General features: G+C 46.6%; 1 protein-coding gene across 4 annotated transcripts in view; it reads right to left on the bottom strand.

Moving 5' to 3' along the window:
- The window catches only part of ADAR (adenosine deaminase RNA specific), a 39684-nt gene continuing 25928 nt past the window's right edge, over window positions 1-13756 (bottom strand). For 3 of the 4 annotated variants that reach the window (XM_060298749.1, XM_060298754.2, XM_070044299.1), the window contains 11 exons: window positions 13336-13480; window positions 13015-13205; window positions 7561-7786; window positions 7125-7296; window positions 6718-6811; window positions 5972-6094; window positions 5546-5679; window positions 3832-4014; window positions 3223-3335; window positions 2752-2879; window positions 1-2570 (listed from right to left, as the gene is read on the bottom strand). In XM_060298749.1, coding sequence (XP_060154732.1) covers window positions 2333-2570; window positions 2752-2879; window positions 3223-3335; window positions 3832-4014; window positions 5546-5679; window positions 5972-6094; window positions 6718-6811; window positions 7125-7296; window positions 7561-7786; window positions 13015-13205; window positions 13336-13480 — 1747 coding nt within the window. In that variant the 3' untranslated portion in view covers window positions 1-2332. The remainder of the gene's footprint in view (window positions 2571-2751; window positions 2880-3222; window positions 3336-3831; window positions 4015-5545; window positions 5680-5971; window positions 6095-6717; window positions 6812-7124; window positions 7297-7560; window positions 7787-13014; window positions 13206-13335; window positions 13481-13756) is intronic. The other variant, XM_060298758.1, reaches the window with a different exon arrangement.

Here is a 13756-nt window from a genome sequence, read left to right as displayed (position 1 = left end):
CAGTTTTTACAAGTGATTATTCAAAAAATGCACAATAGCCACAGTTCAGACAAATCAACTACAAAGATCATTAAAAAAAAGAGAAAAAGGTCTTGCTTACTAAAAACAAAGATTGGACGAAAAAGTGAAGAGAACACTCTAGGTGGGAGTTCTGCCTCTGTCCCATGTGACTCAGAGGGGCAGGGGTGGGCACGGCCGCGCAGGGCCTGACACAGGCTTGTTTCCAGCAGATGCATGGGTACAGGGAAGCCTTGCTCTCTCCCTACAACAGAAGCTGAATACTGTAAGTTCGCTAGACAAGATCTTGGGGCAAGCAGGGGCTCTGACCTTTTGAGAGTGCCCGTGTTCCCGGTTAAAGAAGAGGCAGCCGAGTCTGAGCTCTGCAGGAGATTCCAATGCCCAAGATGGTCCACAGGGGCCGAACATGCCGAGGAATCAGTAGGTGATACCCTCTAGCCTGAAGAACTAGGGAGATGAGCTGCCTCCTGGGGCAGGACTGATTTTGTGTGCCATCAGGAGATTCACAGGACCGGGGGGCAGGCCCCTTCCCCCCGAGAAGACAGGCACGGTTTCCCTCCTAGTTCCTTGGGACACTTTGGTGTTCCGCAAAGATATCCTTAGTGTATTTAAAGACTTACGTTTTCTCACTTTGGTCAAAAGTACAGAGAGAACGGTAGCCACAAGAATAAATGTGTGGATGCGGATGTATCCACCGCTGAAGAGGTGGGACAGACGGGGGGTTAACTAGTCAGGAGCTTGCCGGGTGTGGGGGAGGACGGAAAATCGTCTGAGGGCACTGGCTCGGCATGTTCACAGATACAATAGAGGAATCATCCAGAGGAAGGAGGCAGGCTCAGGCCTGGAGGGGGCAGGGCCTCTGTACGTTTCTTGAGCATGTCTGGCTGGCTTAGGCCCAGAGCCAGACCCCACAGAGAGTCGAAGGCTCTGACAAGAGTCCACAGTACCTTGAGGTGTAGACCAAGGGTCCCATCTCACAGAGTTTTAGGACAACCTGCCCTTTCACCTAGAACTACTGTTGAATGTCAACCCTATAAAGATTCCCTAGCAGGCAGGGAGACCTCAGGTCTGTGACCCGCCCGCAAACAACCTTCTGAAGCTATCAGGAGAAACAAAAGCACTTGGTTAATCAATGGCAAATGACATCTGACTTTTAAATCTGTGCAATTACAGGTTATCTGTAGCTGTTAGGAATCAACATTTAAAGCATTCTTTTTAAAACTCCCAATTTACCCATGACTTAATCACCTTCCCTTGGCGTCACTGTCATAAGAAACATGCTGGGTGGAACAGTGATCTGACCCAACATGATTTTTTGCCCTTATTCCTGCTAGGTCCTGATTATCTGAGCAGAGATGATTTACCCTCTAGGATTTATCCTGGGTTTTTTCCTACCAGTTGGTTGGGGTCTGTGGCGCTACTTCCCCCATTGGTAGGACAAATTCCTAGCAATGCTTTAGGAGGGACAGCTGGGAGCTTGGCAACATTCCAAGATATGTCTGCTTCCCCAGGAAGTGGTCTGTGTCACCCCTGCAGGGCAGACTTCCCCTATTGCTTGGGCAATTCCTTTAGCCCCGTCTGGCTGGTCCCAGCCTTCCCTGCCACCTGCGGAAGGGATGCACGTCCCAGGCAGCAGCCTGCCCTGCCTCTGGGCCCCTCCCAAGCCGGCTAAAGTGCACGATCCGAAGGTGACTGAGCGTTATCTGCAGATTCTGATCACGCTTGGCACTGGTAACAAGCTGACTGCCGTTTTAAACTCCTGCCCTTATAAATGTTTCACCAAATTCTTTAAGTTCACCTCTTTACCCTCTTGGAGGAAAAGGTAGAACTTAATGATCATGAAGAAGGAATCTCAGAAGGGGAGGAGGGGAAGCAGAGGGGCCTCAGAAGCCACAAATGAAAAATCATCAGTCCCTGGCATGATTCACACTGTTGACTGGAACCTAATCGAGACCACAAGAGGTCAGTGTAGCAAACACAAAGGGGACGGAAACAGGAAAAAACGAAGAAGGAAGAGGAAGTGGGCGCAAAGAAGGAACAACCCCTTCCCTCTGCCCTTAGGTTTCTACCCCTCTGCTTGGGAAAAGAGAAGGGGGATGGCTAGACCTGGCCTAGTAATCCCAAAGAAAGCAGGAAAAACAGGAACCCAAAGTTCTCAGTGTTACCAGTTGTGGTTCCATTTAAAAACAAAAACAAAACAAAACAAAAAGGAAACCAAAAACCAAAAACCCTTGACCAATGTGATGAGGAATGCTACGACCTCTCTCTCTCACCCCAGTGTGAAACACCCTGACCCATCAGTCACCGGATCACACTACACTGGGCAGAGGTAAAAATTCTTTTCCTCCTGGGGTTTGCTTATCCAGTTCCCGTAGCCCATGTCCTTCAGACTTTTTTTGAAGTAGTTCTTGGCTATCTCGTAGTCACGGGCAGCTTTCTTGGCTTCACCATAGGAGAGTCTAAGTAGATCCCTGCGGTACCGGAAGGAGCAGAGCTTCTTGAATAGAAGGAAAATGTTCTTTTTGGAGACCCGGGATAATTCATTCCGTGGCCTGGAGAAACGAAAGCACTCACTGTTCACCTGGGATGGAATAGGTGGAGACACTGATGGGGAGGGGGGGCATGGGTGCGTGTGGCAGCTTTTAAGCTCCGGTGTTTGGCAACATGACACCCCCTTGGGGCTCAGGCCAGGACACCTGGCTCTGCTTTTGCTGTGCTCTCCCAGCTCCTTACCCATCCACGGTGCCTCTGGTCCCATCTAGGATCTCTAGGTCATAGCCGTCAGCCAAACACCAGTTGACGCTTGTCTCCTTGGTCTTCCCGGATTGCCTCTTGGAATCGTATACACTGACTCGGCCAACCTAGAAATTCCAGGAGCAATGGGAGAAAGATGGAAACCTTTCAAGAAAAAGCTTCTGAAGCAGGGACTCAAGACTCATAGGCAAGAGGGAGTTGTGGAGTCATGATCTTTCCCCCTTATCTAGGATTCTGTTTGGCTAAGACTCAGACGTACTAACTCGACCTCAATTCAAATGAATTCCAGACTAAAAGAAGGAAAGCCCTTGGCATTCAAGAGGAGGAAAGGGTAAGTTCTGGGGAAACGAACTAAGGCTGCCCTTGCCCACACTGTACGTTTTTGCTCTGCTGATAGGATTACTTGAAAAGGAGAAAACGTCAAGGGAAAAATGGATGGGGTTATAGCACCTTGGGGTGGTTGACAATGAAGGGATGTCGGAGTCCATCCTCAAACGCACTCCCATCTCTTGTCACACGACAGCAAATGGCACGGGTCAGATGCCCTTGGCTGAAAAGGTAACCTGGGTACGAAAAAGAAACGCACACACCTGTGTTTGCACCAAATGCTGTGAAGTGGCAGAGGCATGTGGGGAGTGTGAGGGTACAGACAGAGTTGTCAAGACAGAGAATCACCTCCCTACTTAGGAAGCACCTTCTAACTGTGGCTGCCCAGGATATACAGGGATCATCAAACATTTAAGCACAATACATAAGGTTCCAGGTAAGGCCAAGGGCTGAGGAGAGCAAGGAAACTCAGACACTGCAGTTTTAAGCTGCTGTGTTTCTTTAACTCATCTTGAAAAGACTTGGCTGGCATGTCGTTACCTAGGCTCACTGCCTAAACCAATCTTCCCATCACAGCAGACCAGACACTCAGAATCAATCACTAACCACTGCATCGAGCACACTTTGAAAAGGGGAGACATCATGTTAGCACCTGGCAACGAAGCATGCGGTTTGCTGGGATTTGGGCACCAAAATGACAGTCCAGTTTCAGCTCTCAAGACAGGTCCTTACCCAGTGTGACGGATTTGAGATACACAGGCTGCAGGAAGTGGGTCAACAGCGCCCCCTGCAGGCCGAGCACGTTCCAACGCAGGATCTTGTCACTACAGGACATGGTTCGGAGTCTCTCCCCCAGCCGAATGCCATCCCACGTGGGCACAATGTCACTGGACTCCACTGGGATTGTGCCTTCTCCTGGATGAGAGACTTGGGTCAGACCCGAAGGGGCCCTTGGACCGAGCCCCTCCCTGGCGTGGTGTTTCTGCTTCTTAGACTCGCGCCAGAGGCTACTCACTCATTCGTTCTTCATATTATTTCATAGCACCTACTATGTGCTGGGCACTAAGCTTGGTGCTGGGAAACAATGGTGAGCAAAACCAAATAAGATCCTTACCTTCCTAGAACGTTTATGGGGGTGAGGGGATAGAAAGGGAACGGAGCAGACACTAAACACGTAAGTCAACACACATAAGAATTCTAGATGGTTCTGAGGGAGCTATGATGGAGGACAGCCAGGGGAACCTCCTGGGATAGGACTGTCAGGCGGGCTGAGACACGAAGGAGGAGAAGGAACAGCTGAGAAAGAGTGTTTCAGACACAGAGAAGAGCAAAAGCAAAGGCCCTGAGGCAGCAGGGGGTTTAGTTGTTGAGAGAGCTGACAAAGAGCCAATGTGGCTGAAGCACAGGTGAATGGCATGTTTTACTTTTATGTGAAGTGTGGTGGGAAACCACTATGGGATGGTGGGCTTTTTGTTTTTAGTGAGCTTCACTGAGATATAATTCACCCATTTAAAGCATATACTTCAATAATTTTTAATATATTCACGGAGTTGTGCAACCATCACCACAGTCAATTTTAGAACATGTCATCACCCCCAAAAGAAACCTCCTGTTAGAAGTCAGTACTTCATTCCTTCTCATGGACAAATAACATCCCATTGTATGGATAGAACTCATTTTGTTTATCCATTCATCAGTTGATGGACCCTGGGGTTGTCTCCGCTTTTGGGCTATTACGAACAATGTTGCTATGAACGTTCCTGTATTAGTTTTTGTGTGGATATGTTTTCATTTCTCTTGGGGGTGTTCCTAGGAGTGAGTTGCTGGGTCATATGGTAGCTCTGTGTTTACACTTTAGGGTTCTGAGCAGGGAAGTGACATGATCTGTGTTTGAGGGTCACTCTGATAACTGTAGAAGGACGGCCTGAAGGGAAGAGGAGTGGATGTGAGGAGACAGTAGGAGACATTAGAGGACAGTGGAGGAGCGGGAGCTGGCAGACATGGTGGAGAACCAGCGGCCAACTAGTCAGGAAGGGAGCCGGGCACTTGGCGTCCTCCAGTCAATATCTCAGGCTTGGTTCTGCATCATTTTCTTTCCATTTTCTCCAACCTTCCCTGAGGTGATCCCATCCATTTCCATGGCTATAAAGATCAACCATAGGAGGAGGACTCCCAAATTCTTATTTCCAGCCATTGCTCTCCTCTGAGCTCTAAGTGGGTACTTCTGCCTCCTATTTGATTTGGAGATCTCCCCAGCTACCTAATTCAAAATGGAATCTTGATCTTCCTACAGATCTTCTCTGACCTACATCTTGCCTCTCCCTGGAAACAAGACCCTGGTACCTCAGCAACTGATGGCAAAAACTTGGCAGCCGTGCCCTGGCTCTGGGACGGGCCTGGGGCTTCGCAGAGCCTTCTGGTGGGAGAGGGAGGACGTGTCACTCACCGTTCTCTACCTTGGTGCGGAGCTTGCCTTGTTTGGGATTCTCAAAAACAGGGTAGTGGCGGGAGTCTGTGCTCTCCACAGCACGGTCGCTACAGGACTTGTCAAAGAGGGCACCATCGCCACATGGGGCCGTGCTGCAATACAGGGGCATCTGTTAAAACCCACCTGTGCAGATATATCTCTCCAGTTTCCTGGGGCTCAAGAACAGCTTGATGTGGGAGAAAGTAGGCTTCTGAAGCCTACTACGGGCTGCCGGAGTGGGTAGAAGCACATGTGAGTCACTCCACACTGAGGTGTGGACCTCAAACACAGAGCCAAGTGTGGCCCATCGAACAAGCTCTGATTTACGGACCAGGAGAGCATTCAGACACCCAGCTCTGGAAGCCTGGCAGGGCTGGCTCTAGTGCCAACAGAGACTGTACAGACCTGATATAGAGATGGAACGACACGGTCTTTTTTATTTGGAGCTTTTCTCCTCCCTTAGCAGGCTCAAATATACTATCCTTCGCAGTCTGGGGGTTGTACTTCATTAACTCGCTGTAGAGAAACCTACAAGAAGAAAGTCTGGTTAAGAAGACGGATTCTGGAAACAGCAGTTGCTTCTATAATCTGATCCCAAGCAAGGACAAGGCTTAACAGTGCAGACCTTTCATGGTTTCTCAGGTTGAAAGAGTTGGTGGGAAATTCTCCATGGGAGACCTCAGCATTTCTTAAAGCTAAGTTAGCCTTTCAGGTCAGTTCCATTTCTGCCAAGAGCTTCTCGCTCTGGCAGCTGCAGGGATTCTAGGGCAGAACAAACTGATTCAAGGACTATAGGAGGCTGTTGCTTCTCTCCCTTCATAAATTAAAGAAAAAGTGAACTGGAGGGGAAAGCTGGCAGGGCAATGGGTTTGTTTGTAGGTCCTCAAATGGAGATGGAAGGCTTCCTCATCCCTACAGCACTGAAGATCAAGAAGTCATCGTGTGCTTTTAAAAAAGGGCTTGAAGCAGAGTTGGCAGAAAAAGAGCTCTTCAACAGTAGGCTGAGTAGGGGCATGCAGCCGGGTCACAGAAGGGACTGATTCCGTAAGACAGGTTCAAATGGACAGGTGAGGCAAAGGCTGACACTGCAGGGTCGAGGACCTGCCCGCCAGGTGGGTGTCAGAGCCGCCACGCCCTGCGATCTCACTCACCTGATGAAGCCTCTCCGGGAGATGATCTCTGCGTGGCAGTCATTGACGGTTTCTCCCTTTAGGCTTAGAGAATCTCCTTTCACACAGCGATTCCCTGGGAAGGCAGTTAAAGCAAATGTGAAATTTCCAAAGGAAAACGATAATGGATAGGGTAGATAGAGGCTGTTTGTTCTTAAAGCTTGAAGGCAGAAACAACCTCAATTGATCAGATCCTGACTCCTGTATTCTTTTCACTAGGAAATGAGAATTCATTCCCTGCTCTGAATTAACTGTAGCTAAAATGAAATACAAGAAGCGTCTTCTCTCTGCCTTAAATTCACCCACACAGGACCCCAGGAGAGAATGAGGAGGTGCTTCCAGTCACTACGGGGGTTGGAGAGTTGGGACACATTTCAGAGCCCACTTACCTGTCCCCAAGCTGACCACGACACCCAGGTCTTCAGAGTCTTTCTTCATGATGATGGCAGCCAGGATCTTGCGGCCAAGCAAGGAGGGCTGGAAACTGTTGGTGAGAGCATTGAAGCACCGGTGGCTCAGCATGGCTATCTGGTCGTGGAAGGTGCTGCCTGTGAGAGGAAGCTGTGGGGACAGGAGGCCATGTCAGGGCCACCGAGCCTCGTCTATGTCCACCATGTTTCAGAGTGGGCACGGAGGTCGAGTTCTACTGGACTGGTGGGTCATCTTTCCCCCTCTCACGTCTAGTGTCCCAGTTTCTAGGTTCTACTGAGGCTAATATTAAGGCCGAGGAATAGTTCACATGATGGCAAGTTAAGAGCTGACTCCACCCAGACAGGAGTTAGCAGGACCCCCAAAAAGGATAGCACCAAAAGTAGACGTCTTAACTGTCTTTGGCTGTGCTTCTGGGGACCTTGAGAGGAGGAGCATAGTTCTTCTGAGACTGGCCCCTGTCACTGGGGTTACCTCTGTGAAACCCATGCGCTCTGCCTTCTCGTCCTCCCCAATCAAGACGCGGAGGGCCGCATCTGCTGCTTCCTGCTTGCCTTGCTTCTTGCTGTGTGCGCAGACGGCTGGGAACCAGCGACCCCCAACTTTTGCTTGGTAAACGAACCTTGGGGATGAGAAGCAGGGAATCAAGACAAGCACCTTACCCCGACAGCTGCTCCAGAAAAGGGCTGGTTTCGCTCAAGATGCGGCCAGTCTTGCCAACACGTGGCCCCATCACTCTTGACAGCTCTGTTCCTAAGGCAGCATTTCCCAGACTTCGGATATTCATGAATCACAGTGTGATTTCCGCTAGATCCAGATATCACCTGGAGTATTACTTACTTAATATTTTTCTCTAAGTTGACTCTTTTAAAATGTAAACACGTTTTAAAAGGACACTTCATATCACTGCTGTAAATGGAAAATGAATATCACTTGCCATAAACTGAAGGTGGCTGTAAAACTGACTATGATAAAAATCATGTTTTAAATTCTGACAAGACTCTATTGCTTCTAAAGGCTCTAGGCCTGTCTTTTATCATAGTTTAGCAAGTATTAGGGAGGGTTTAAAGAAATACTAACACCACGTGTGGACTTTCTTCTTAACTAAAGCAAAAATGAGAAGGGAATAACTTTCTCCCTGCTTGCATCACTTTTTTAATGCTCTGTCTGATTTTTTAAGTACCTGACTCCATTTCTTCATTCATTTCCTGATTAGCTCAAGAGGACTTAACCTGGAGAAGTCAGAGAGTCAAGGTCAGCCTTAGCTCAGGGAACCACACCTTTATGAGGAGTTATTTTTCGATTCCTGGAGGCCTTGCGATGGCTAAGGGGAGTGGAGTGTACCCTGGGCACTGGTGGAGCAGGGAGGCAGGCAGTGCTGCTGAGGGGCCCTGCAGTTCCCCTCCCTTCCTGGCTGGGGATCTCCACAAACACACCAGAACATGATGGAGCAAAACAGCCTGGGCAGCTACCAGACAAGGTTTCAAGAATACTAGCTTTTAACCAGATCCTAATCTGCTCTGGGGAACCCAGCTTTGGATAATCCAACTGCATACAACAAAGGTTTCAGTATCAAGATTTATCCATCAGCTCAGGCAGTGAAAGGAATCAATCTTTATGTTCAGCCATACTGAGCTTCTCACTATCCCTTGCTTATCCTAAGTAGCTGAATGCCTTTGCCTCTTTCTTTGATGGTGCTGACTGGTTTGTGCAGGCCAGTGGGTTAACGTTCAGCGAAGCAAAAGGACAGCGACATGAAAAGATGTTGAAGAGAGGGGATGGGGGCCAAACCACGCAGGATCTTGACCTGAAGGATCCAGGAGAATTTCATGAGTGTTCTGTGTTTGAAGAGAGTATGAACTCTTATGCACAAAGATATACACATATATCCATATATCCATACACACAAATATATATACATATGTATATATATATAAAATAAAGTTTGTTAATTGTGCAACTAGAATCCATTAGAGCTGCACGGTCCAATGTGATAGCCACTGGCCACACGAGGCTATTAACTTTAATTAAAATTCAATACAACTAATAATTCAGTTCCTCAGTCACACAGCCGCATTTCAAGTGCTCAGTAACCACATATGGCAAGTGGTTAGCCTTTTTAGTGGAATGCTGGGGACAAGAGCCCAATTGGAATGAATTAAGGAAGTGAAGACAATGAAGACATTGACTACAAACAATTCTTTTGAGAGGTTTGGCTGTGAGGGGAACAGAGAGATGAGGTGGTACCTGGAGGGAGATGTGGGGTCAATGGAAGGTTTTTAGAAGATGGGCACGGGCATGTTTGTAGGCTGATGGGAATGATCCAACAGAGGGAGCAACTGATGATGAGAGAGGGAGATAACTGAAGGAGAGGACGAGAGGGAAGGGATCCAGGGCACAGGAATGGGAGGAAGGATGCTTCCTGCGTACTGGTACAGATGTAATGTACAGATGAAGTAGGAAGGTGGATTTGGTGATGGGAAGGTAAGGTGTTTGTCATTTGGTTATTGCTAATTTCTCAATTAAGTGTGAAGTAAGGTCATCAGAGTGAGAAAGAGGGGTTTTGTGGAAATTTGAAGAAAGAGGCAAAGGTCTGAAATGATTTTCTTAGAGTAGAAGAGAAAATGTAGTACAAAAAAATAGTAGGAAAAATGCCGGGGGCTTCCCTGGGGCTCCAGTGGTTAAGACTCTGAGCTCCCAATGCAGGGGCCACAGGTTTGATCCCTGGTTGGGGAACTAAGATCCCACATGCCGCATGGCACAGCCGAAAAAAAAAAAATGCCAGGAAGAGGACAAAAGTGGGGGTGGGGGGCAAGTGACACTCCCTTACTTAAAACCCTTCAATGGCTCTCCAGTGCTTGTGTGGCTGGAGCATAACATGGCCCACCCACAAGGTCGACCCTCCAGTCTCATCTAGCATCAGGCCTCCACTGTGCTCTCTGCTCCACCCATACTGGCCTTCCTGCAGCTCTTTACCAGCTCTGTGGACTTGGGGGTACTATCTCCTTTGCCTAGAACCCTCCCTCTCTCTTGATCGTCCCTAAGATCTCAGCTTAGGCTCCACTTCTCAGGGAAGCCCTCTCCCCTCTTCTTACTGAGTCAAGTCATGCTATGTAGATTCTCACTGCATCATGTAACTCAAGCTCCTTATAATACATATCAAGTATGAGATCTTAAATTTCTTACGTGATTATTGATTGATGTCTGACTCCTGTTCTAACAAATACAATGTCCTCTATAAATATCTGTTGAATGAATAAAGTAGGGAGACCAGGAGACTACTGCCTGGTTTAGGTGAGAGAAGACAGTGGCTTACCTGAGAGTGCTGACACTGGAGGCAGAAAGAGGAGGAGGGGATCTGGGACAGAAATTGTAGGTTCAATAAGCAGAACTTAAGGATGGTTTGGCTGAAGGGGGTGAAGGGGACAAGGGAGATGGTCCCCAGGTTTCTGGCATTTTACTTAATGTGGAGCCTACATATTCCCTATTAGGAATGTGCCTGGGTCACTTATCTTTTTAGTTGATGTTGCAAATAGGGTATTCTCTACTACGTTTTCTAACTGCTTATTACTGTATACAGACAAGTTCTTGACTCTTATACATCACTTTGTAGTCCCCTGCTCTCCTAAATTCTCCTTTGTCTCTAACATTTCTTCAGTTTTCTCATGAATATTCCAGGTATACTATAATATCACCTGCAAATAATGATAACTTTACCTCCCCTTTCCTCTCTTTACACTTACTTCTTTCTCTAAACTGACTGCATTAGCTGGTAATTCCAGAATGATATTAAATGACGATGACAGTGGCATCCACATCTTCCTCCTGACTTGAATGGGAACAGTAATAAGTAAGCTGCTGACTTTGGACTTCAGACTTGTACTTTTATCATGTGAAGGATGTATTCAATAATTTCTATTTTCTTAACAGCTTGGTTTCTTAATCTGAATGGATGCTGAATTTTACTACACACATTTTTGGAATCTCTGGAGATGATCATGTGGTGTTTCTCCTTTGACCTATTAATGTGGTAAATAATAAATATCTTACTGTAGACTAGTCTTTGCACTACATTGAGATACTATTTTTCGCATTTTAGAATGCTCATGGTGTAGAGGAAGAGATTCTTTATACATCGTTGGTGGAGGCAGAAACTGGTATAATTTCACTGGAAGAAAGTTTGGCAAAATTTACCAAAATTTTAAATGCACATATACATATTATTCATCGCAGCCTTATTTATAACACCAAAAGTTTGGAAACAATTCAAGTATTCATCAGTAGGGACTGGTTAAATAAATCATGATAAACGCCGTACACTGGAACACTATACTTTGTAGTTATATAGAAAGAATATAAAGTTACATGAAAAATTTTCTAAGATAATACTTTTACGTGTAAAAAGCAAGCTAGAAATCAATGCATATATGTATTTCTGTGTAACAAAAGGGGGGAATATAATTGCTTGTATTTATATAAAGATACTCTGGAAGGATGTATAATAATGTAAAGTTACTACATGGTGGGTGGGTGGGTGGGTGGGTGTGTGTGTGTGTGTGTGTGTGTGTGTGTGTGTGTGTGTGTAAGAGCTGGGTCAAAGTGAGAATGAGCTTTTTATATTTTTGAATAATATTTTTTATTTTGCATAATCTATTACCTATCAAAAAAACCCCTTAAAAACCAATGTACACGACTCATGGCCCAGAAATTCCACTCTTATACTATAGACAAGTTTGCACATGTAAGCAAAGACATACAGTACAAGGATATTCACTGCAGGAGTGATTCTAAGAGTAAGACCAAAACCAACCTGAATGTCACCGGAAGTTAGTTAAATAATTACACATGGTGGGGCTTCAAACAGAAATAACAACATTTTCCTTCTTAAACTAGTGTCCATTTTAAGAAGGCCTTTTACATCTCTTGTTTGATAAAGCAATTTAAAAATTGTAAGTATCTATTCAATAAAGCATTATGTGGTAGATATATACATGCTTATTTGTAATGACCTCTAAGACACACTGGTAAGTAAAGGAGTCAAGGGGTAGAACAGAAGATTATGATATATACTTACTTTAAAAAACAAAGAGAAGGCTTCCCTGGTGGCGCAGTGGTTAAGAATCCACCTGCCAATGCAGGGGACATGGGTTCAAGCCCTGGTCCAGGAAGATCCCACATGCCACGGAGCAACTAAGCCCATGAGCCACAACTACAGAGCCTGTGCTCTAGAGCCTACGAGCCACAACTACTGAGCCCATGTGCCACAACTACTGAAACCTGTGGGCCTAGAGCCTGTGCTCCGCAACAAGAGAAGCCACGACAATGAGAAGCCCACGCACCACAATGAAGAGTAGCCCCCGCTCACCACAACTAGAGAAAGTCCATGCACAGCAATGAAGACCCAACACAGCCAAAAATAAATAAATAAATTTATAAAATAAATAAATAAATAAAAATAAAAAAGAGAAAGGAAAACGTGCTAATATGTGCATGGAAATTTCTAGAAGGACTCAAGAGACTGGTAATAGTGTATGAATCTGGTGAGGGAAACTAGAAGTCTGAGATAGAAATGAGACTTTGTTGCACATTTTTTCAATCAGCTTGAATGATTTCCTATGTACATATAAAAATTAAAATTAGTTTAAAAAAATTTAAAAGGCTCATGCTCACTGGAAGAGTGGCTGTCTTCTCAAGATGGCTGATCTAGTGTCTTCTCGGAGGCCCTGGGGACAGGGCTCCCTGAACATGCCCCTCCTGTCATTCACAGCTAATGCACATCCTTTCTTTCCCTGGGTTATAAGCTGTCCCCACTCTGTGACACACGGCTGTAGCCAGGACAGGAACACTCACTTGGGCTCATGAGGAGGTCCGGACTGGTCGACCAACTTGAACTCAGCAGCAAAGCCATGGGAGCGGGCGTACTCCAACAGGCCGCCCACGGGGTTGGTGTTCAGGTACCTGACGAGCTCGCTAATCCTCCTGACCTTGCTGGGCATCACCGATTCCAAGTTATCAAATGATTCCGTGTTCATACTTCCGGGCTGAAGGAGAATCAGCCAGACAAAGAGGAATCATAAACACTTAACGGAAACTCTGAGGGACTCATGGGCAATCCTAAGCCGCTCAGTTGCTAAAAATGACCTGTATCTTCTGAGTAGAAAATGGCCCCACCTGGTCATCAGAAGACGTTGAGCCTGTCGCCTCCCCTTGCAGGGCCTTCATGGCTTCCTCTGCAGCCATCTGCTTTGCCGCCTTCTTGCTGGGAGCACTGGCAGTGGGGAAAGTATGGGTTCCCATTGCAACGCAGTATTGGAACCTGACAGGAGATGAAAGGAGAGGATTAAACTGGTTTTGATGGAAGAGCTTTACCTAGCCTTTGTCAGGTTGTCATCCTTCACGACTTGTAATTGCCTTGCACACATCGCCTCTGTGCCTTGGCTCACGCAGTCACTTCTGCCTTGAAGAGCCGGTGCCTTTCACCCTCCTCCTGCCCCCAGTCTGTCTTAGCCTGGCTCACCCCTATTCAACATTTTTAATCATCAACCTAATTTCACCTCCTCCAGGAACCCTTCTCTTGAACATGTAAGTCTGC

This window comes from Globicephala melas, chromosome 1, assembly GCF_963455315.2.
Source record: "Globicephala melas chromosome 1, mGloMel1.2, whole genome shotgun sequence".
NCBI lineage: Eukaryota > Metazoa > Chordata > Mammalia > Artiodactyla > Delphinidae > Globicephala > Globicephala melas.
The sequence above is the reverse complement of the archived record's forward strand: the minus strand, read 5'-3'. Positions and strand labels throughout refer to the sequence as shown.